At 42.0% G+C, this 24,049-nt stretch overlaps 1 protein-coding gene across 12 annotated transcripts in view; it reads left to right on the top strand.

Moving 5' to 3' along the window:
• The window catches only part of CNOT1 (CCR4-NOT transcription complex subunit 1), a 60,511-nt gene extending 38,852 nt beyond the window's left edge, over positions 1-21,659 (top strand). For 6 of the 12 annotated variants that reach the window (XM_082320736.1, XM_082320740.1, XM_082320741.1 and 3 more), the window contains 24 exons: positions 952-1,068; positions 1,474-1,584; positions 2,169-2,246; positions 2,567-2,744; positions 3,250-3,380; positions 3,946-4,242; positions 6,517-6,657; positions 6,758-6,862; positions 7,461-7,580; positions 8,138-8,332; positions 10,082-10,224; positions 10,825-10,933; positions 11,028-11,197; positions 12,302-12,554; positions 14,407-14,655; positions 15,277-15,440; positions 15,707-15,824; positions 16,302-16,403; positions 16,665-16,838; positions 18,247-18,396; positions 19,536-19,716; positions 20,088-20,220; positions 20,320-20,454; positions 20,572-21,659. In XM_082320736.1, the coding sequence (XP_082176862.1) occupies positions 952-1,068; positions 1,474-1,584; positions 2,169-2,246; positions 2,567-2,744; positions 3,250-3,380; positions 3,946-4,242; positions 6,517-6,657; positions 6,758-6,862; positions 7,461-7,580; positions 8,138-8,332; positions 10,082-10,224; positions 10,825-10,933; positions 11,028-11,197; positions 12,302-12,554; positions 14,407-14,655; positions 15,277-15,440; positions 15,707-15,824; positions 16,302-16,403; positions 16,665-16,838; positions 18,247-18,396; positions 19,536-19,716; positions 20,088-20,220; positions 20,320-20,454; positions 20,572-20,650 (3,633 nt within the window). In that variant the 3' untranslated portion in view covers positions 20,651-21,659. Of the gene's footprint in view, positions 1-951; positions 1,069-1,473; positions 1,585-2,168; positions 2,247-2,566; positions 2,745-3,249; positions 3,381-3,945; positions 4,243-6,516; positions 6,658-6,757; positions 6,863-7,460; positions 7,581-8,137; positions 8,333-10,065; positions 10,225-10,824; positions 10,934-11,027; positions 11,198-12,301; positions 12,555-14,406; positions 14,656-15,276; positions 15,441-15,706; positions 15,825-16,301; positions 16,404-16,664; positions 16,839-18,246; positions 18,397-19,535; positions 19,717-20,087; positions 20,221-20,319; positions 20,455-20,571 lie in introns of those variants that run through there. The other 6 variants (XM_082320744.1, XM_082320743.1, XM_082320739.1 and 3 more) reach the window with 5 other exon arrangements.
• Positions 21,660-24,049: the final 2,390 nt, after the last annotated feature.

Here is a 24,049-nt window from a genome sequence, read left to right as displayed (position 1 = left end):
TTGAACTAGCAGGTTACCTCTATGAATACTAGGACTCTTTTGTTTTCAGTCAGGAATGTACCAAAGACTTAATTCAAATTGAATAATGAAAGGGCAAATGTGCATTTGAATTCATTTATATAGGTAGACTCTAAATTTGTGTGAGGCTTGCAAATTATAACCTAGGGGTAAATTGCTTATGGTCTAGTTCTTTTGTGTGGGGAAAGCATAAAGATAAGAAAACCACACTCTGCTGTTTTGGTCAAAGAAGAATAAAGGGGAAGGGGAGGGTTTCGAAAGTGGGGTGTAACAACCAAAATTCACTAGAGGCCTAAGATAATGTGAAGGGGAGGAGGAGGAGGGAGAAGTGGTAGCCCAGAAGAGATGAGCGGATGAAACCAGTTTGTCAAGCAAAGCACTATTTTTAAACCTGTTGGTGGAATTTCCTGACCGCCATGGGTTACGCTGTAGTGCAAAAGAATCCCCTGGCTCTTTAGAGCAAAGCTGACCTTGCTCTGTTCAGCTGATGCTCCTCTGAAGCTAAGGAACAGATCTAACAGCAGAATGCTGTGATGTGATGTAAGTCTTGAAATAAGAATTAAATGGTTTCCCAAGAAGTGCAAATTGTAGCCTTCAGGTCTGTGATGAAGCATTAAGTGGAAGCATTGCCTTCACAAATTGTACTTTACGAAGTGAGTAGTCGTAACAGTCTTGACAGAGTAACTGGTAAGGTCTGGAAAAGTGTAATCCTCTTTTTGATCCTCTTGAAATAAAGGAATTTTGAAATCGTTACACGGCAGATTTATGGGATGCTGCCTTGAAGTGAAGGCTGTTCTTGAGTATCTCTGTAATGTGACTGAAGCTCAGAATTTAATGTTCTAAAATGTTATCTCTAAGTCAGATCAGCTGTTGGATTTGGTTTTGAGTCTGATTATGTTCCAATTGTTGCTCGAGTTGCTTTTTTTTCATTAGGTGCTACTGACATCAGATAAAGCTGCGGCCAACTTCTCAGACCGTTCCTTGTTAAAGAACCTTGGTCACTGGCTGGGAATGATTACGCTGGCTAAAAATAAGCCCATCTTGCACACGGTGAGCTTCTGTCTTTACAGATTTGCTTGGCATGAATTTGTATGCTGTTATGCAGTAGCGTAGGCTATTTGGGAAACTTTATCATCTTCCTGGTGCCTTTCTTGTGTACCAAGTACGAAGTATGATTCCAGAGTTAGTAATTTAAGACTTCTAAATATTGTTTATCAGAAAAGTTAGTAGTTAAGTTCTTGCCAAAATAAATTAATCCCATTTGAAAAATGTATATTTGCAAATGTTTGTTCAAAAAGTAACTGCTGCTTTGCAGTCTGTAAAATTCAAGGACAGTCTTGACTCAGCTTTGCCAATATGTCCTATAAGGAAATAGCATGTAAATGGAATGTTTGCAGTGTGCTTGCTATTTTCTGCACCCTCTTCCCCTTTTCAATTGTTGATGGTATTTTTCAGGATTTGGATGTGAAATCACTGCTACTGGAAGCATACGTTAAGGGACAGCAGGAATTGCTTTATGTCGTGCCATTTGTTGCCAAAGTCTTAGAATCCAGTGTCAGGAGTGTGGTAAGTGAGTTTGTGCTGACAGGGTTGTTGCTCAAGTGGCAAAATAAGTCTTGCAGAAAGTAATTAGCTTTTTCACAAAGTGAAAATTGATTTAATTTCATGGAGAGAAAGAAAAGGGATGTCAGGGCTCAAAGTGAAGGAGTTCTGTTTTGAAGGGAAGTATGTGGTCTGTGCATTTTTGCAGTCTAAATAAGTGGTGTTAGCTGAACTGTACTGTGGTATCTCTGAACAGAACTCTTGAGAAATGGAAGGATGCCATTGAAGAGGTTTTAAGATCTATTTGTTCTTTAATTTTATTTTTTTTAATTCCCTCCCCTTGACCCTGATCAGCTCTTGTCAGTTCTGCTTGACATAGAACTGATCTCTCAGAAGGACCAAGTCATTGTTTTTCCAGATTAATGTTCAACTAGCATCCTAATCTAGTTCCAGCCAAACAGAATACTAAATTCAACCCTAACTGCAGCTGTACAAACTTTTCCATGGCTGTATGCACACGTAACTGTTCATGTTTCAAAAATTTTCAGTCATAAGTTATCCAAATGATTGAAGAAGTTAGTGTAATACTGCTCTCCTTTCTCTTGTAGGTCTTCAGGCCTCCAAACCCGTGGACAATGGCCATTATGAATGTTTTAGCTGAGCTACATCAAGAACATGATCTAAAAGTAAACTTCTGTTTTTCTTTTCTATACCTACTGAGTGTGAGGTTTTCTTGACGTACCAGTCAAGAAGGATGTTGTGAAGGACCAAATTTCACTTCTCGCTTCTTTAGCGTGGGGAGAATTGGGCATTGCTTAATTTGGTAGAACTTGGATGGAACTCTTCTCCTATGAGGTCAGCATGCAAGATATTTGTCTAATCCTCAGTCACTATCAAAGTCTCTAAAAGGCATGGGGTTAGAATGGGAAGCTTGGGAGTCGAGTGGCCCAGTAACCGTTTCGGGTATTTTCCTTGTGACATAACCTAAACTAGAATTGTTGTGCAGTTGAATCTGAAGTTTGAAATTGAGGTGCTCTGCAAGAATCTTGCACTAGACATCAATGAGCTGAAACCTGGAAGTCTCCTGAAAGATAAGGATCGTCTGAAAAATCTGGATGAGCAGCTGTCTGCTCCAAAGAAGGATGTGAAGCAGCCAGAAGAGCTACCACCCATCACAACAACTAGTAAGTACATTTCAGACAGAACCCAGAACCATACTATACAAGTTTTAATAAAACAGGTTATGCTGTTGCAAAGAATGGGAAGCTACATACCCTACTGTAACATTGCTGAATGTTTGGGAGCACTTGGATAGTTTCATAATAGAAGTAGGTGTACAGAATTTAGAGACAGGAAGGGAATGGAAGCTGTCCTGAGGACTAATTCTACATGTGCTGTGTGTAGCTACTCCTTAGAAGGGAGCGAAGCAGGATGATGTATTAACAAGACATCAAGGTTTAAACTGTGTCATAACAAACAACTTTGCTAAAATGTGGTGAAGCTAGTTTGGTACTAATCCTTGGGAAAATGGAGAATAAAAATTGCTTGGTAAGTTTAGGAGGCTTCATGATCAAACTGCCAAACTTTTCTTTCTTGGTCGCTTGCTGGTTTAAATGAGAAGCATGTACTTCCATTATAAGCACTTACTTTTCAGTAATGGTTCAATACAAACGTTCTTGTATTCTATAGCTGCTTCTACAACTCCAGCTACCAGCACCACTTGTACAGCCACGGTTCCTCCACAGCCCCAGTACAGTTATCATGACATCAACGTCTATTCTTTAGGAGGGCTGGCACCACATATTACCTTAAATCCGACGGTAAGTTTTAGAGCTGATTTAGTTTGCTAAAAGAATTGTTGCCACCAGTGTTGCCACAGATCTCAGCTGGTGGGAGCAGCATTTTGTAAGTTGAAGTTACTGGAGAGTCACTTCTCAAAAGTAATGGGGAGGGTGAATGCTAACAAGTAATCAAATGGAGGACTTTAGGTGGTTAGTAGTTGTATTAACAATCTTAGATGGTCAAGCATGCTTTCACTGTGATGTTAGTATCCAATTTATTTCTGGCAATAAGTGTCAGTTGGGATAGTAGCTATCAGGACTTCAGCTTAAAAGAAGCTTCTGTGCTCCTTTTGACCAGTCAGCGCCTTAGCTCTTAAGTTAGTCTTTGCATTGCACTCAGCTGTGACTTTGGAAGAAAAATGGTCATATGTCCCAGTTTCAGAATTATCAAACATTGTAGTAGCTGCATGTGGAACACGGGAGTGCTATGCTGTAGGCAAGCTGGGACAGCGAACTTAAACACTGTTCAGAAAATGTGAATGTCTAGGGTAGATGGGATTCTAGTTTACTTTATTCTCACTTAACTTTCCAAATCCTCCTCCAGATTCCTCTGTTTCAAGCCCACCCACAGCTGAAGCAGTGTGTGCGGCAGGCGATAGAGCGAGCAGTGCAAGAGCTTGTCCATCCGGTGGTTGATCGGTCCATTAAGATTGCCATGACTACTTGTGAGCAGATAGTCAGGAAGGACTTCGCACTGGATTCAGAGGAGTCACGAATGCGTGTGGCTGCACACCATATGATGAGGAACCTGACTGCTGGGATGGCCATGATTACGTGCAGGGAACCTTTGCTGATGAGCATAGCTACCAACTTGAAAAATAGTTTTGCTACTGCACTGAGGGTAAGAGTTGCATCATCTGAAGTCTATTTCCAACTTATAGGTCTGTAGATATCAAGCATTAGCAAATCAGTTCGCCACACTGTAGACTTATTGATTAATTACATGGCTTGACTAGTGTGGAGATGAATTTAGTGGACAAGTGTCTCATGACTCTTGTGAAATTACAGTGAAAAAACTGTGCTGAGGTTTCAGCTCATGTCAAACACTCTTAAGCCTGTAAGGTGGATCTTACTACGTTGCACACAAACTTCCTGACTACCTTTTTGTTTTGCCCCAGTGTTCTCTCCAATTTGATCACATCATGGAAGCCTTGGAGTGCTTATCTTTCCGTGGGTTTTCAGGTAGAAAAGATAGAGTGGGGAGGACTGAATTGATTGTGGGACTTTCTGGTGATGTCTTGGATTGTTTCAGCATGCATACTTCAGGCAGATTTTATTTACCTGTGCTGTTAGATACGTAGTAAGACTGTTCTGCACAGCTTGTGAATTCATTGGGTTTTTTAGAGGCTATTTTCAGGTCTCTTAATGAACAAAGTTTGAGCTGAAGTAGTTCTTCCATTCCCTTCTTGACTAAATGGAACAGTTCACAAACTGCTGGCCAGAACGGCAGCTGCTACCCAGAATTCTTGCTGTGCTTACCATCAGTGTCAGCAACAGATGCAAGAGCATAAGGATCTTGGAAAGATCAAGACATAGCTATCCCTTCAGGGATTAAAAAAAAAGTTAAAGGACTGCCTGCCTCTTGCTTAAGGGCATGTTACTATTTCCCATCTGTCAGGGAGTGACAGTGCAAAGGCCCTCTTGCAATGGGGTTGCTCTCTTGCATGGTAACTGGCTCAAGAGGACAGGGCTTAATGGTCTGAAGGGAGCACAAAATGTTATGGATGGTCTGTGGCTTAACTCCAGGCGTCAAACACTGTTGACCCTTCATATACAGAACTTCAAGTAGCTTGATTGCTGAGATGAAGAGCAGGAAAAGCATACAAATGAATCTTGTTCCATCCATCTTAAACACAAGGACGGGAGTAAACAGTTTTTGTATTGCTTTGTTAACCTGTGAGCTGAGCCAGTGACCGCTGTGAGCAGCTGTGCTAACAGAGCTTGGGTGTCAAGCTAGTAACTGTAAGAAAGCACTGTTCTGTGCAGCTCTGGGTAAGAGGGGCACAAATATTTCTCTGGTGTGCAGTCTTGTGTTTCATCAGATGTGACTACAGTTCAGATAGGGAGGCAATTGGAGAAGCACAGGTTATCTTTTGGGTGGTATGAGAAGGTAGAGATGCAATATTCAAGTTGGGGAGGCAGGGTGAACACAGACCCGGTGTTAGAGCTGTGCATATTTATCAGGCATGATGTGCCAAGGCAGAAGTAATTAAAGTTTTATGGAAGACTTAGTGCTAGTATATCGTGGTGTTTGTAAAAATGTCATGAATGGTATGAAAACATAGCAACATGTCAAGTTGTTTGGTTTTTTTATCTCTGAAGGTGTATGACATTGATACAGGGCCAGTTGTAATCAAGGAGGTTCTCTTAAGGGGTAATTATATAAAACATTGTGTTGTGGAAGAAAATGCTGTACAAGACATCAAAAAAATCACATCTGCTTATTGTATGAAGTGGGTTAATAAGCAAGAATTTCTTCTATTTGAAAGAAGCAGTGCAGGTTTTGGGAATTAATGAAATAAGGGTAGATATTAATGGACAAGGAAACCCAAGTAGATTGGAGTTTTGCGTTTATATGTGTATTCCATTTCCAGTGGGAGTTGCTGCTTTGCGCTCTGGAAAATAAGTCCATCTGTTCAGGGTTCTCTTAAAGCAGACTCCCAGAAGGAAAGAACAAAATCTGTATCAGAAAGGGAACTACTGTTTTGTATTCTTAGTGAAGCACCTTTATATCTTCTGATTACAACCTAGGAAGCAGAAAAACTTTTAGGCTGTTAAGCGAGGCTTGCTTTTCCTGTATTAGCATCTGTTGTATGTGCATCAGTCTAAAGCAGGGCTTTATTTCTATGCCCTGGAGACAGGTTGGTGGAGAAGATGGAGAACCTCCTGCTGTTTTGTTCCTTGTTGAGAGTCTTTACTGTCGTCTTGCCTACATGTTTTATTCAAAGCTATGCAAAATTAAATTTATTATTGTACATTCCATGCAAAGAGAGTGCATTCCAAAGAGTATTCCTTTTTATTGCCAGTGTTCTTTATAGGCAGTGGTGCAGATTTTAAGGCTAATAACATACAGGGCAAATTTACAGCCTTCACTGATTATTGTGGTTTTCAATAGGCAGCCTCCCCACAACAGAGGGACATGATGGAGCAGGCGGCTGCCCAGTTAGCGCAGGATAACTGTGAGCTAGCATGCTGCTTTATCCAGAAGACAGCTGTGGAAAAGGCAGGCCCTGAGATGGACAAGAGGCTTGCAACTGTAAGTATGGGACTGCTGTCTTTTAAAAGTATTGTATGTGCTCATATACATCCAGGCTCAGTGTCTAAAATTCAATGTGGTGTTTGGTTTTTTTTCTCAGGAATTTGAGCTCAGAAAACATGCTAGACAAGAGGGTCGTCGGTACTGTGATCCTGTTGTGTTAACTTACCAGGCTGAGCGAATGCCAGAACAGATCAGGTTAAAGGTGAGGATATTAACTGAGCTATCTTCTGATGCTGCTCTTCTTCCGCCCTGATAATGAAAAGCAGATGGCGCAGCTTCAGCTGAGCAATCCTGTATATTGTTAGTCTTGTCTAAAAGTGCAGCTGCTATTAGCTTGATTAGTAATGGAAGCCCATGAATATGTTGTTCCAAAATGAGTGTTCTTATTTTCCTCAATTTCTTGACGACATGAAGAGTCCTGTCTCTTGTTCTGTGCTCTTCGTTTCACTGAAAGATGACTTGTCTGTTTCATTGTCTTGTCTCCTTTGTTTACTTCCCTTAAAGGACATGCCATGTGCTCTTAGCCAAACATTTCTCTTGTGCATCAGACACGTGTGAAGCCACTATTCAGTTCTTCCTGTTTCTGGGAATGTGAGTTGCAGTTGTAGAGCAAAATCTTCCTGTTAGGAGGCATGGCAGGAGAGATAGGACCTCAGTGCAGAGCAGCTGAATCCTAATTGTTGATGTCTAGGCCACTCTAAGAATGTGATTAAGCAGCTGCCTGTTACACAAACTGCCCTCATTTCTTACTGCCGCAGTGCTTAACAATGAGGTTAATGCCTGTTCTTTTCATTGCAAAGGTTGGAGGTGTGGACCCAAAACAGCTGGCTGTTTATGAAGAGTTTGCACGCAATGTCCCTGGCTTCTTGCCTACCAATGACTTAACTCAGCCTACAGGATTCTTGGCTCAGCCTATGAAGGTAAAGATTTCTGAAACCATTGGCTTGAGAGTACTATAGCCCTCTTGGTGAATGTTGCAGAACTTGTGTCCTTTGCTAGAAGACTAGTAAGAATCAGGTATTTGTATTGCTTGGGAATAGTGGTTGAAAGATGTGTTAGTTTTAATGTCAAACTAATGGCAACATAAAACTTACATCCAGTGTTAGGGCTTTCTAACCCAACTTGCAGATCTTGTCCCAGTTTATGATTACTACATGTAGTTTTAGTAGCAGTGAAACATTTTATTCAAATTTCAGGTTACTTTTGGAGAAGGTCACAGATGGCAAGTATGGATTTTGTGATAATGAAGAGGTTTTTGTATGCATACTTGGTCTTAAGGACTACTAAAATTGTTTGCTAGTTATTTCTGTAGCTTCATTTGCTCATATTTATTTCAAATGCCAGCATAATTAACCACAATACTGCAGAGGTCTAAATTTTTGGACGCTATAATTTCCAGAGCAGAAGAGCCAATGAGTATTTGAGTTTTGCAAACACAGTCCTTGAAAAAAATCACTCACTCCCACTTTCTCTTAAGCAGCAAGCTTGGGCTACAGATGACGTAGCACAAATCTATGACAAATGTATGACAGAACTGGAGCAGCACCTGCAGTCCATTCCACACACCCTGGCCATGAATCCTCAAGCTCAAGCATTGCGCAGCCTCTTGGAGGCTGTGGTAGTGGCTCGTAACTCCCGTGATGCTATTGCTGCACTTGGACTACTGCAGAAGGTGAGTGTTAACAGCTCACGTAGAGTGAGCCACATCTGGCTTGTGGATTGTCTTGCTGATGACTGTATATCTTCATGCATCCTGTGGAACTTGCTTGGTGAACAATACTGAACAACTGCTGTCTTTGGAAATTCAGTAAATAAAATTGGAAGAGGGCCATGGTGTTCACTTGGTGTATTGTACACACAGTGGCCAGGCTACTGTGGGAAGAAGCAGGTACAGAATCCTGGGACTTAGGGGAGTTTTGTTCAGATGTGGCAAGTAGAGAGGTGTTGCACTCCAGAGTGGTCTTTGATTTCAGGATGATTTGGAGGCTAAGACGACGTTTGAACTGCCCGTATAGGTGGATAGTATTGAGTGTAGTACTGGATTTATAGTGGCACACTTGTGTATTGTATTTTGCAGTAACTGAGAAGTGAGTATGTGGGGTGTGTTGACCTTGGCCAACAGCCAAGCATCCATGCAGCTGCTTGCTCACTCCCCTCCCCTGCAGGATAGGAAGAAAATAGAGGGAAGGCGAGATGACTTGTTCATTGAGATTATGACAGTTTAGTAGGGAAAGCAAAAAAAAAAAAAAAAAAAAAAAAAAAAAATCACTACTTCCCATCAGCAGGCAGATGTCTAGCCACTGCTCGGAAAGCAGGGCTTCAGCATGTGTAACACTTGCTTGGGAAGGCAAACATAACCATGAATGCTCCCCTTCATTCTCCTTTCCCTGAGCTTTTATTGCTGAGCATGATGTCATATGGTATGGAATAATCCCTTTATTCAATTTGGATCAGCTGTCCTGGCTGTGTTGCTTCCCAGCCTCTTGCCTATCCCCAGCCTACTCACTGGTGGGGGAAGCAGAGTGGGAAAGAGAAAGCCTTGATGCTGTGCAAGTGCTGTTCAGCAGTTGGCAAAACAGTGGTGTGTTGTCAAGACAATTTCAGCACAAATCCAAAGCACAGCACCATATGGCCTGCTATGAAGAAAATTAACTCCATCCCAGACAGAAGCGGTAGACTGTACCAGGTGGGGAGTGTTGCAGTGAGCTCTGCGAGCTGAGCTGGCATCGGTGCCTGTGTAATAGTGCAGAGCATAGTGACAGATGTGGACAAGAATCCATTTTGAGTACAGTGGAAGGATACTGAGCTGTCTGCACGAGGATCCAAGAACACTGGCAAAACAAAAGTAACTGGAAGCTGGAGGGAGGCTCTTTGTTCTTGACTGATATTGCTCATACCTACTAAAGGGTCTAGTCCTCACTAGGACTTGACCAGGTCAATTGTGCTGCCACTGTAAAAGACTTGTCTTCTATTTGCTGTAGACTAGCACAGATGCATCTCTGAGTGTTGCAGCTGTTTGTCTCAGGAACGTGATAGCTGACAGGTTGGTCTGGCAGGTTCTGTAAATTTTCTGTAATGTAGTTTTTCACGAGCCATAAGTAGAATTGCTTGTGAGGAGGCATTGGCTTTCAGAAGCTGCAGCACAAACTAATGTGGTCTTTCATACTACTTGGCGCATATATAAAGCCAATGGGATATAGTGAGACCATAGGCCTGTTGGTGGTAGTCCAGCTGTGTACGGTGAATGTGTAGAAAAAGGTGTTAAAATCTCACATAGCCTTATCAAGGGGTCAGCACAATAAGTAAATTGGTTTTTTGCATGTCTGCTGAGTCTTCTGGTGATAACTCTTGGTGATTTATTTGCAGAAGACTTGGAAGAGGACTTGTTTTTTCCTCTGCTAACAGGTTGCATCTGTTCTAGGCTGTAGAGGGCTTACTGGATGCCACGAGTGGGGCAGATGCTGACCTCCTGCTTCGCTATCGTGAGTGTCATCTGCTTGTGCTGAAGGCTCTGCAGGACGGCCGTGCATATGGATCTCCGTGGTGTAATAAACAAATTACTAGGTCAGTTATGAGACAACAGGAACACTGACGTAGCTGTCATCATCTTTTGGGAGTTACTGTGTTATTCTGAATCACTTGGCTGTTAATATTTTGCATTGCTGAAATTTGGACAGACAAAATAACTAGCTTTTTTGTGAAAAGTAACTAGATCTTCTGATAATGCTGCTTCATCCTGGAACATGATAGGAGTCTTTAATGGAATTAAGCATTAGAGATGCTCTGGGTTTTTTTTTCCTCATTTTATAGAGAATATCTCTATATGCTGCCACAAATTACGTGATGTGGCATATGCCTGCAGCAGAAGCACTAGTGCTTCAGCTAGGCAAGTGTGCCACTTTGTCCTCAGAAGAGAGGCTTCTTATGCTGAATAAACAGAAGCTCTTGAAGGGCTGTTGTGACCAGTTGTGCAGGGCAACAAATGCTTGAGGCTGACTGTTCTGAACTCAAACGTTACCTTAGAGAATGCTCTAGAAAAGGCTTCTTTTGGAGCTGAGTAATGAATCACAGTGAATGGTACCGTTTCTGAAGTATTATATTTGAGTTGCTTTGCTTAAACTGTGTTGTTTAAGTATGCTTTTTAAAAGAAGTCCAATTCTTCAGGTGCCTGATTGAATGTAGAGATGAGTACAAGTACAATGTGGAAGCTGTGGAACTGTTAATCCGCAATCACCTTGTTAACATGCAGCAGTATGACCTTCACTTGGCTCAGGTAAAGGGAACCTGCTCTTTTGGAGGAGAAAAGTTATGGTTAGTCCACTGTCAGATTTGTGGCTGAACTTTAATTGCCTTTTTCATGTTCACAGTCAATGGAGAATGGCTTGAACTACATGGCTGTGGCCTTTGCCATGCAGCTGGTAAAGATCCTGTTGGTAGATGAGAGAAGTGTCGCCCACATAACAGAGGCAGATCTGTTTCACACAATTGAGACACTCATGAGGATTAATGCTCATTCCAGAGGAAACGCCCCGGAAGGGTGAGACCGAAATACTGTGCAATACATTACTTCTCTTGTGCTCATTTATGATTTGAATGTTATATAGGCAATGTCTCATCATTCAATCATACAGCTTTAAACTTTCTCTAGGGCTGCAGTCCTATGTTAGTTCAAACTGTCACTCTAATGTAATTGTGCTGATTTTATGTCAAAATAGAGGCAGCTGCAGCATCACATCAAACTGAATGCTTCAGCAGGAAAATCTGTCTGTGTGCTGTGCTCCAAAATACCATGGTACTGTGAGAAACTTGCTTGAATTCCTGCTTTATCTCAAATTTAGGCAATATTCTTACCTGTTTAAATCTTAAATATGTTAATTTGTTAATCACAAGCAATTCATCAAATTAGACAATCCTTTCCATTTTCTTTAGACAATTTTGTTCAGAGTCTACAAAGCAATCATCCACCAATCTCACATGGCTTGTGTATCCACCAGCAGATAATTAGGCAGCAAATGTTGCCACAGCATCTGGAAATACCTGTGGGACTTGTAGGCCTCCTGTTACTAAGGTGGAAGCAATTGCTGCTGGGTTTGAGACAGGGATTGGATTGTGGAGAACTTTGGATTGCTGTGAGAGCAGCCAGCAGCTGGCTGGTGGTGGTGGTGGTGGTAGTGGCTGCCACTACCAACACAACTGCTAGTGGGAGGTCCCAAAACAAAAATCCTTTGGTCAGCAGTTGGTGTGGGTAGACTGTCTTCCGCTGTATGACTTGACTTTCACTGCAGCCAAACTTAGTGCTGCAGTCAGGCTGTTTAGCACTCGCATCTTGCTATCTCAGAGCATTTTAGGGCTTCCAAAGTCTGCAAAAGTGAAGCTGTTTCTAGTACTTGTGGTGCTTTGCAGCGCAGTGCTGTATGAATTGGAGTGGAACTTCAAAGCTGTATGACTTAAGCGTTCCTTCTTTCAGCATAAATGTATCTGCTTTCATGGCTTATTTCTGCTATTCCAGTGAGGACTGGAAGATCTGAAGGTTTAGTATAAGAACTTTCTTATCAACTATATTTGACTGAGCTTCCAGTTCCCACACCTTCTAGGGGAGGAGGAATTCTAACCCAGCTCTTGTTCTGATCTGTTGTGTTAGATTACCCCAGCTGATGGAAGTGGTCCGATCGAACTATGAAGCAATGATTGACCGTGCTCACGGAGGTCCCAATTTCATGATGCATTCAGGAATTTCCCAAGCCTCTGAGTATGATGATCCGCCAGGTCTGAGGGAGAAGGCAGAATACCTGCTTAGGGAGTGGGTGAATCTCTACCATTCAGCTGCAGCAGGCCGTGACAGTACCAAAGCGTTCTCTGCGTTTGTTGGACAGGTAGAGCTTTTGGAAAGAAAGGTGCTTTTTATTCAACATAAGTAGGGTGTGATGCCCTCCATTTTAAAGCAGTGTTATAACCCATGTTAGGCATCCTTTTGAAACTTTCAGGTGTCTGGCAGTTGACTATCAAAATTTTTACTGTTTTTGATGGTAAAGTTCTGTAGGAACCCCTACCAAATCATGTTCTTCAGATACTGTAGCAACAAGCTGTCAGTTCAGACCATGAGTTCTGGGATAAGTCTGGTGGGAAAAGAACTGCAGCTGAGGTAGCTTTTGGGAATACTTCTGACGCGCTCTATGTAATGAAGCTTGACTAGTTTTGCTCCTTATGGGTAACAGTAAAAGCTCTGACAGCCTGCAGAAGGAAATTGCTAATAGATAGAGCTGCAGGTGAATTGTTTCAGACCATGTGAACAAGGGAATCATTTTTCTAACTGGAATCATTAGAGTGAGGAAGAACTTGAAACTTCATTAGCTAAAGTGGTGCCTACGTTTAAACAGGCTCCAATGTTTCACTGAAGGGCACCTTAACAGGTGTGAGGAACAGCACACATCTGCCTTCCAGGTGTGATTGAGAAGGGAGATGCCCTCAGTAGCCCAATGTGTATGGTAATAAACCCCCTATATATCTGCAGTCATCTTCCTAAAATTGTGCTCCTGGCAGCTCCTTGACTGCAGCTACAAGGAAGCCCCTGACTAGTCTATTTGCATTGTGTTCTCTTTAAATTTCTGTATGACCTCACTCTTTTTATACCTTAAAGTATGCTTATAAAGCATACTTCAGTATAGTGTACTCATAATACTCAATGCACTTTTGTCCCACTTCGCTCTCTTATCACACTTGTTTGCTTACCTTTTGTATGTATTTGATCAGATTTGAAATAGCAATTGAAATATATCGAAGTGCAGTGTTTATGTACAATTTCTTCCTTACAGGCTTCAGCTATGGGTTTTAAAGGAGTATTTTGTAATAACTGCATTACACAAGGTTTTATTACTGAATTTAAATGACCATAATTTTGGCTGCTTAAATTGTGTTGGTTCCTTTCCACTAGTCTTTAGGACAAGAAGGAACATAAAAATTCGAAGGCAAATACATGAATTCCTTAAAAAAAAAGTTTCTCCAGAAATACTAGAAGCTCTCCAAGAGTTAGCGATTATGCTGTTTATATAACTTCATGTCTGTGCAGTAGGAGTTTAGAACTAAGATGCTTTATTCAAAACCCAGAGGTTTCCTGCAGTGTAATTTTTTTAATTTTGATGGCTTTAATACTGTGGGTAACAAATAAAAGGAGGTCTCTTTTTCTATATATATGTTATTAAAAACAACCCCCCAGTGCAAAACAAACAAAGCCCACCCAGTCTTATCTCTGCATGCAATGTTCCTGTAAGGAAAATTCACTCTCCAAATGCAGTTTGCTTCTACAGAATGTTGTTGCAAAGTAGTGATGGTTCCTGAGCTAGTAGCTGAGGTCTGGCCTTCCCAGGGCTTGTACACCCTGTGTGGGCTCCTAAAGGCCTGACAGACTGAACTGCTGCTGCCTCTTGTCCTTCATGCGAAGTTGAGTGCTGGTGGCAGAACTGACACTGAAATGGGCTCTTCAGCTGGGCTGATGGTTGAAAGAACTGGGATCAAAAAGACTGTTTGGAAGTAAATGTCAATGCTAAAATTGTGTTGCCACCCTCAAGTTGCCTTGAAAATACTCATCTTGGGGAAAAGTAGCAGAGATAGCTTGAGAGTGTGGTAAAAATTAATTATGCCAGGCAAGGTGGATGCTTTGTAAAGTGCGTGTTGTTTGAAATAAGTTGTAAAATGAACTTTCTGTGGTTACGGTTCTGAGGTTTTTTTTTTTTTTCCTTTCTCGGATAGATGCACCAGCAAGGAATCCTGAAAACGGATGACCTGATCACCCGCTTTTTCCGTCTTTGCACTGAAATGTGTGTTGAAATCAGCTATCGTGCTCAGGCTGAGCAACAGCATAATCCTGCTGCCAACCCCACTATGATTCGAGCCAAGTGCTACCACAATCTGGATGCCTTTGTGCGACTTATTGCACTGCTAGTGAAGCACTCTGGGGAGGCAACCAACACCGTTACAAAGATCAACCTCCTGAATAAGGTTGGGAACCCTTTTTGTATTGCATTTAAAGTGCATAATTGGGTGTACCTTTGCTGATAAATGTGAAGTGTAGACCTTAATGCAGACTACTGCTGAAGTATCAGATGAAGACTTTAATGGCTTGGTCACTGAAATGATAAACTGTTGAGTGGAGCATCAGGATGCCAAGTGGCTTTCTTGTTCACAAAGATTTCATATCAGATAAACCTGAAACTCACCTTTGTGCCTTGAAATGAAAAAGTCAACTGCTGTTTTGAGGCATTACTAAGTGTGGTTTAAGGTTGGTGATTCCTGGGTGTCTGCCTTGGTTTCATGAGGGCCTTGCCTGTACTCTTACACTACTTGGTTTATGGCTAGGTGGTCTTAGGTAGTTAAGACCTTCCAACACTGCCCAGTCAGTCATTGTGACTGTGATCCATGGGGCAGGGAGAGCAAAGTATGGTTGGGAGTTGCTGATATAGATTATTATAGTAATTTACGTGATGCTTCCAATAACTAGAATTTTTGGTTCTTGTTAGAATCTGTTGATTTTTTTTCTTTACTCATGGTTGAAGTATTATCTGTAGACTGACTTGCAAAGTAATTCTTGCTGTCACCACTGAAATGTCTTGATCTCTTCAGGTTCTCGGTATTGTAGTGGGAGTTCTTCTGCAAGACCATGATGTTCGGCAGAGTGAGTTTCAGCAACTTCCTTACCATCGCATTTTCATCATGTTGCTGTTGGAATTAAATGCTCCTGAGCATGTGCTGGAGACCATCAACTTCCAGACACTCACAGCTTTCTGGTATGTATTTGAGATTGGCCACATTCCTGGTAGGATCAAGATCTTTCATCTAAAGGCTATCTGACTGTTCCTTTGTGGTGGCTTAATCACATTTGGGACAACTAGTTCTCCTATAGACTGTCCACTTGCTTGTTTTAAGGAAGATGACTGGTAAAACCCAAGATGCTAAAACGCCTTGCTTTTAGGGCTGTGTATGTTTTCCCTCAATGTTATGAAAAGCAATCTTATTGCTGTGCACTTCTAACCTGCTCTAACTTTTCTTTCAGTAACACATTTCACATCCTGAGGCCTACAAAAGCTCCAGGTTTTGTTTATGCCTGGCTGGAACTGATCTCCCACCGGATATTTATTGCAAGAATGCTGGCACATACACCACAGCAGAAGGTGTGGCTGCAGTTTATCTCTTCTGAATTAAAAAGCTCACACAGATGCTTATCTGGTGTGGTGCTGTTTCACATCTCTCGAAGTGCACTAGAAGCATGGCTGTTGTTCTGTTTTTGTTGTCTTCCATATTCACAGTAACCTAACTGCATGGAGGAGAGTCTTTGTGTCAAACTGTTGAATATAGGGTGAATTGAATTTAATAAACATGCCTTTGTCAAAGTCTGGAAGAGCTGTAGTGTGGACCAAATACTGTCAACTCACTATGGCATGTTGAGTGTTCTGGAAATACCCATAGTATGTATACGATGTGCAGCGAAGGCCTTTGGAATGGGCTGTGCTGCAGTCACTGCTAGAGCTAGCCATAGGACATAACTTTGATCCAGGTTTATATGAAGACCAATCTAATTATAGTTTTGAACTTAAGATAACTGCTCTTCACTGCATGTTTACCACCTGCTGTTTTTTTTTCCTTGACAGGGTTGGCCTATGTATGCCCAGTTACTGATTGATCTTTTCAAGTACTTGGCTCCTTTCCTTAGAAATGTGGAACTCACCAAACCTATGCAAATTCTTTACAAGGTAAAAAAATGTCAGCTAATAGATGCTACTTACAACCAAAGTTGTCTGAAAGTAGAGGTGCTCTGGTAGAAAAATAGGATTTACTGTTCTTTTATAATTTATTTCTTAAACAAAAATCTGGTGTGGGACAGAAACAGGCTACCTTCCCAGATTAACTTCTTCCTGTTAATGTTAACCACATGACATAGAAGAATGGCTCTGCAAGCTCTTGGGCAGTTTCAACAGTTACACACCTCTTCTATATTATATTTTATTTCACAGGGCACTCTGCGTGTGTTGCTAGTCTTGTTGCATGATTTCCCAGAATTTCTTTGTGACTACCACTATGGGTTCTGTGATGTGATCCCACCTAACTGTATTCAGCTAAGGAATCTGATCTTGAGTGCCTTCCCACGGAACATGAGGCTTCCAGACCCTTTCACCCCCAATCTAAAGGTAGGACTTACTTTCATGATAATGGGAAGCTTTTATGCTCCAAATACTCTTTATCCAGCTTTTTGGTGGAGGTTGTGAAATTTTGGGAACAATTTAACTGATACTTAATTAACGCAATCATTCAAAAGTTAGCAGGTAATTTGAAATGTAAGTGACATAGTCATAGTCTGCAGCTAGCAGAACAGCATTTTTAAAGCATGTAGGTTTCAATTATGTTTGTAATGCTCAATGTTTGACAGTTTCCATACGGAGTGGGATGCAGTCCTTGTCCTGTATGAAATCTGCTGCAGCTGGAAGCATAACGCTTGACTCCGGTCTGTGTGGCTTCATTGGCACCCGTAGATACTTAGCTTGCTTGCAAGGTCTGTGCAGGTTCAACCTGAAAGGACAGGCTGTTGAGACTTGTGAGAACTGCATCCAGAACCTAGCTTTTGTATGGAAAGCCAGAGGGCTTTTTTCTTTCTAAAGGGAAGACTGACTTGATGGTGTTCCTAGATCTGACTGGCACACAGTGCTGGGGCAAGGGCATCTTTATCATTTTACTGTCTCATTTGCCACTGAAAAACAGACTACTTAGCAAAGCCACAAAGACTGCTTAAAGCAAACCTGTTTGAAAATTCAGCCAACAATTCTTGTCTCGGTTTTGTGCAGCTCATGCTGGATGATATGGTTTGCACTCTGCAGGATGCGTGGGGATTGGAGTTCAGTTAACTAATTGTTGAAGAGCTGGTGTCCGAGCACTATGTAATTGTAAATACTTTTTGATGAGAAACACGGACACCATCTTATCTTGAAAATAATGAGACAAACCACCATTCTGAAGCAAGACACTTGCATAATGGGGAGAGACTTTGAGAAGTGTTAATGTTACCTAATTAAATCTTTGGGCGTGTGCCAGTTTCGGGGGGGGGGGGGGGGGGAGTGGGACACGATGATTAGGCGCAAGCTTTCACATGCTGCTAAAGCATTGTCCTGTTATTCTTCATTGCCTAAGCTATGCAGAGTGATGGGAGTGAAGCTGCAACACTCATTCAGTTAGTACTTCTTGAGACTGAAGAAGGCTGTTCTTGACTTCTGTGGTTGTTTTGTACTCTCTTAAATTACCAACTGTCTTGAGTGTAGATAGGGAGATTTCAAAGGCGGTGACTGAATTCCCCTACAGCCTTCGCCCTTGAATTCTTTTATTCTCTACTCGCAATTCTTAGAGACAGTCACCTAATTTAAAGTTTGCACATTAGAGACCAAGTTTCTTCTGAAATCTGCAAAAGCCTAGTGTTTCCTTTTCATTGCTGGTAGGAAAAAGCAATCAACAGCAGTAGTTGATGTAATATCACTTACAGATCTGTTTTTGCCATTTATTCCTTTAGAGATTGCTTATGGTTTAGCTGACTGGGATTTCTCTCAACAGGTGGACATGTTAAGTGAGATTAACATCGCTCCACGAATACTCACGAATTTCACTGGAGTGATGCCACCTCAGTTCAAGAAAGACTTGGATTCCTATCTCAAAACCCGTTCTCCAGTCACCTTTTTGTCTGACTTGCGCAGTAACCTACAAGTGAGTGGCTGGTTTTGGAGGATGCTGAATTTAAATAGTGTGGGATGAATGATCTCGTTGGCTGAGTCACCCTCCTTTCTTGCAGGAGTTTTGTTGGTGTGTAGCAAGCATGTGTTCCAGGCAGTAGAAGAGCCTCTGAAAATGCACACTTCTCTGAATATTTCCTCTACCACTCCCTAGCAGGATGTTTAAGCCTGTGTTAAGTAGTTTCAGCCAGGTGGAATTTAAGGAAAGAGGAATGTTGACTTTAACAACCCTAAAATGATCTAATTTAAAAGCAGATGGTTTTATCTTCATGAGCTGCCAAATGCTCATGTAAGTGAAAAATGCAAGGTTATCTAAAACTTTGACTCTTCTGCTTGTGTGTTTCTAGTGCACAACCTTGCAAATCTTTAGTGAGGAATGTAGTCAGCTGATTGCATCAAGCTTGCTTTTTTTTGTCCTTGACCATTGGGTGATGAAGTCTTGTGGCTTCTGTCACAGACTCCAGCACTGTTTATCCAGGCATTGTCTGAGATTCAGCGGGTTTTACTGAACTTGATTGTGTCTTTTTAGAATCTGATTAAATTGTCACTCCAAATGGATTCATTGTTGCTAGTTACTGAAATCTATGGATCTGCATGCTAATGCTTTAACCAAAAAAAAAGGCAGATTAGCTGAAGCCCAGTTCAGAGCTTTTTTTAGCCAACTGCATGTATTTAATACATCACATAGTTTGGCTTGTGACAGATTTCAGGACTGAAGTTGGACTTTCTCAGCAAATTGCTCAGACTGAAGCATTCACACAGGTGGTGTGCATTTCAGCCAGCCTCTGGCACTGCTGGTGAATTTGGATTGCCTTTACCTGATTTATTTTTATTTTAGGTAGGGAGTACAAAAATTCTGTTGGGTCTGTCAACACTTTGCTGATGCTTTTGAATATATGTGTGTGTGTGTGTGTGTGTGTGTGTATACACACACGTATATATATTAAATTGCTATGTTACAAAAAGGTAAATGCCAAATTGAATTTGTGGATGTCTAAGTGTGTTGTTGTCTGTATAATAAAGAAGATACTTGGATGCTGCTGTTGTACATGCTGTACCTTTAATTGCTGAAGGAGTACAGAATGTTAATGCCTTTCATATCTTTGCTATTAGGTATCAAATGAACCTGGCAACCGCTACAACATCCAGCTGATTAATGCACTGGTGCTCTATGTAGGTACTCAAGCTATTGCGCACATTCACAACAAAGGCAGCACACCCTCTATGAGCACCATTACCCACTCAGCTCACATGGACATTTTCCAGAATTTGGCAGTAGACCTGGACACTGAAGGTGAGCTGGAAACACTTCTAGTTCATGCGATGTCAAATTTAACAGCAGATTGTTTGAGCTATAAGAAATACAGAAGATCATTTCATGTAACTGCTAGTGAATTCACAGTAAGTAATGCTACGTTAGAATATTAAACTCTGAATACAGGAGCAATATTAAAACCAAATGTTCAAGATATTCAAGGGAATAAGTTTAATGAAGAGGAGTTCTTACTGCCCCATCAGCTTGGGTTGATAAGGCTTTTTCATATGTCCAGTTGTCTTTGTTTCTTGTACCTTCGTAAGGCAGGTTCACAAACCTTAGTTGCTGCTTTATTCCTTTTTGTGTGTGTGTAAGGAAAACCATATGTACTCACTGTTCCTCTTCTGCAGGTCGGTACCTTTTCTTGAACGCAATTGCCAATCAGCTGCGATATCCCAATAGTCACACTCACTACTTCAGTTGCACCATGCTGTACCTGTTTGCAGAGGCCAACACTGAGGCTATCCAGGAGCAGATCACTAGGTGAGAGGGAAGGCATTTAACTTGCCAGCATTCGGCTTTTCACTTTCCTTCCATGTGTATTTTGGATCTTTGAGCTCTGTTTTTCCTTTTGGATTTCAGGGTTCTCTTGGAACGACTGATTGTAAATAGGCCTCATCCCTGGGGTCTCCTTATTACTTTCATTGAGCTGATAAAAAATCCAGCGTTTAAGTTCTGGAACCATGAGTTTGTTCACTGCGCTCCCGAAATTGAGAAGTGAGTATATATCTGAAGCAGGAGCTGAGATGCACCTTGAGTTTTTGGTGCTTCATAGTGGAAGCACCATTTGCTGCCATAATGCTGCCCCTAACACTGTGTTGCTTCTGCATTCAGGTTGTTCCAGTCAGTTGCACAGTGCTGCATGGGGCAGAAGCAGGCCCAGCAAGTAATGGAAGGGACTGGTGCCAGTTAGATGAGCTGCATCTTGTGTTGTAAGCGTGCCAGCCTGGAGGTCTCCATCCCACCGACTGACAGAAGACTCTGTAAGGCTCCTCCTGACCTTCCCGGCCCCCTTGATTGGGTAGACGCAACAGACCCTGGGTGAAAGTCTATGTGGGCACGTTCCAAAGTTTGAAACAAATTTTTGACTTTTGGCCAAAATTCAGAAGATGCTGTGAATATCATTTTGAGCTAGTGTAAATACAAGGAACAGAAACATTTGTCTGGACTTTTGGGTTTGTGCAAATTGTGTAAAAGGCAGGTGGGTAACTGGTGCCTGTCCAGCTTGTAATAAAGGGGCAGCTGCTGATGCCAAGCACTTGTCTGGGGCAGACCTCCTTGTCCTGACATTCCCAGACTCCCAAAGAATATTGGAAAGCCAGTTATAATATTATGTAACTTATTTTTCTTTATGTGGATGGGGGACCTTTAAATCACTAAGTTGTTTTACAAAAAAAAAAAAGGTGAATGTGTTTGGAATGTGGGAATACTATGGAGTAGGGGAGGGGTTAAGGTTCAGCGTTGCTTTCCCCCCACCCTCATCCAATACTGACAGACAGCAAGTGGAGTGGCAGTCAGAGAATGCCTCCTTTCTGTTGGAGAAGACACACCTCAGGCCCTTTGGGAGAGGGTCAGCTGTTTTTAGTAAAGAAACCAGAGACCAGGCCTATAGCTTTTTTTTTTGACACTTGTAAATTTTGGAAAGGGGGGGTTAAATCTAGACCTTTTCCCACCTCCCACCCTGTGACCACACAGTATAAGTTTGTAAAAAAACCAAAAAAAAAAAAACAAAAGAAAAAAAAACAAACAAAACAAAAAAAACCCAAAGGACCAATACAGCCCATTTTGTAAGGATTTCGAACGTTTTGTAAAGTATTGGTCCATGTGTTGTATTTTGTAGTTCTTTCTAGTTCTTGGGCTTTAGTTCTCCCACTTCTTGTATGTATGCATACTGTAGTAACACATTAAAGTCATGACATGCAGCACGTGCCACTGTGCTTATTCTCTCCAGTTCCATCCTACCTGGCCAGTTGATGTCTTCCCAAGTCTGTTTCACCTATCCAAAACCTCCAGTTTTCCAGTGTGTTTTGGCCACTGCCTATTGAGAACAAGCAAGCTTGTTTTCTGCCTTGAGGTCAGAGGGTAGAATTGTTATGGGCCTTGCTTTAGGGTGCAAAAGGAAAGGACACAGTTGTGTGGAAACAGAAGTATCTTAGTTGCAAGTTCAGGAGCAGAATTTGTCTCCAGTGAAGCTGTGCTGGAAAGGAGACTGCTTGCAGTGGAGGGGCACAGAGCACAGACAGCAGACCAGCTGCATTTCTCATGACTTGTGCCCTGCTATCATAGTTCCCTTCAGCAAGGATCTGTGCAAGGTTGCTAGTTACCTGCAATAAGGATAGGTGGCTTCAGTGTTGCTAATACTGCAAACTCCTTTAGCCTATGCCTTACAACCTAGCAGATACTAGGAAATAGAGCTTCACTGCTTTTTTTTTTAGATAGCATTACTAGTTTGTTAAAGCTAGTTGACTGCTGTTGTATGGATGGAGAGGTCAGGATTTCCTGCTCAGGTTTAAGAGATTGCATACCTGGCTGTGCTTTTGCTGTACAGAGCAAAAACTAGATCCAACTAGAGCCAAAAACTAGAGCCAACTGTGCCAGTTGGCTGCAGCTCAAGGGGAAATATCTGTGACCTGCTTCTAGGCAGTGTTTTTTCCAGTTACCTGTGTGTAAAGGAGTAGTTTCTTGCCAGATCCTACAATTCCCTGGCATTTGTTTCGCAGGTTAGCAGTTGTGCTGAAATTGATCCTTTAGAAGTTGGAATTTTTTTTGGTTCTGGTGTTGCAACTCCAGTTTACTCTTCCTCCTGTATTGGGTTAGGATATGGAGAATTACCAGCAACCAGTTTTTCTTCATCTACTCCAGATGCCATGGGTTTTTTCTGCCTTTTAACTCTAGCAAACCATATGCAGAGCTTATTGATTCATCCTAATGACTGAAAGCTCAAAGGTCTCTCTGGTTCTGTACTAATGCTGCTGTACATGGCTGGTTCCCTTTAGGCTTTTAAGAACTGTTAGGCTGGTATAAAGGGGCGGGGGGAGGTGGACAGGACTGAGCCAAGATCCCAGTAACACAAGCTGGGCTGGTAGGATGGAGGCCACTGCACTTCATATCCTCTCTTTGCAGGCAAGGAACCTGCAGCTGGTACTGTCAAAGTAAATAGTGCTGGTGTCAGCTCCCCAAGGATTACCAGTGTCCTTGCCAGCAGAGGGCCTGGGTAGAATCATAGAATTGTTAAGGTTGGAAAAGACCCTTAAGATCATAAAGTCCAACCGTTAACCTAACACTGCCAAGTCCACCACTAAACCATGGTCCCTAAGCACCACGTCTACCCGTCTTCTAAATACCTCCAGGGATGGGGACTCAACCACTTCCCTTGGCAGCCTGTTCCAATGCTTGACAACCCTTTCGGTGAAGAAGTTTTTCCTAATATCCAACCTAAATCTGCCCTGGTGCAACTTGAGGCTGTTTCCCCTTGTCCTGTCACTTGTTACCTGGGAGAAGAGACCAACCCCTGCCTCACTACAACCTCCTTCATTTAAGAAATGAAGACTAACCTTTCGATCCAGTGTGTCCCTAGTTTGAAATCTAGTCTGCTGCAGGAAGAGAAGAGCCAAGATGGCAGATTGGACTCTATTATGGCATTACACTGGTGTGAAAGGGGAGAAAAGTATCCTAGATAATGTTAAACCACTCTAGCCCCCAGCAGTGCAGCTAGGGCTGTAGCTGACCTTTATCTACATGAGTACGTGGGGTTTGCTTGTTTGCAAGACTTCTAACTGCAGCAGCAGCAAAGATCCCCCCCTTTTAGATGGGGCTTTGCACCCTGTTGAAGTAGACAGCAGTGGCTGGATAAGAAGTGTCATCTTTATTAAATATAGCTTGGCCTGCAAACCTCCAGTGTTTTGTCATGCAAAAACTGCTGAGGGAAAATATTAATATAGCTAAACGTGATGCAGAGCAATGCCTGAGTTCAGGGAAGAAGTGTATCAACTGGAGGGTGTATACCAAATGCTTAGCCTACAGCAGCTGCAGAACTGTGACAGTGCTCTTTTATAGAGTAGTCTCAAGCCCATACAGAAATGCCTTTTATAGAGGTAAAAGGAAATATCTTGCTATACTGAGCCAACATGAAAAACAGACAGATGGGCTTGTACTCTTTAAAATGCTCAATATTAATAAAATGTAGGTGAAGAGTTTAGTTCATCAGCATCTCCACCTGCCAGATATTTACTCTGAACCTCTGTAAGGTAAGAGCTACCAGCTGGATTTTGGCCCTCTTCATCTGGAGAAGGAGCAGTTCTTGCCTTAAATT

This window comes from Platalea leucorodia (assembly GCF_965183815.1).
Source record: "Platalea leucorodia genome assembly, chromosome: 8".
Lineage (NCBI taxonomy): Eukaryota > Metazoa > Chordata > Aves > Pelecaniformes > Threskiornithidae > Platalea > Platalea leucorodia.
The sequence above is the reverse complement of the archived record's forward strand: the minus strand, read 5'-3'. Positions and strand labels throughout refer to the sequence as shown.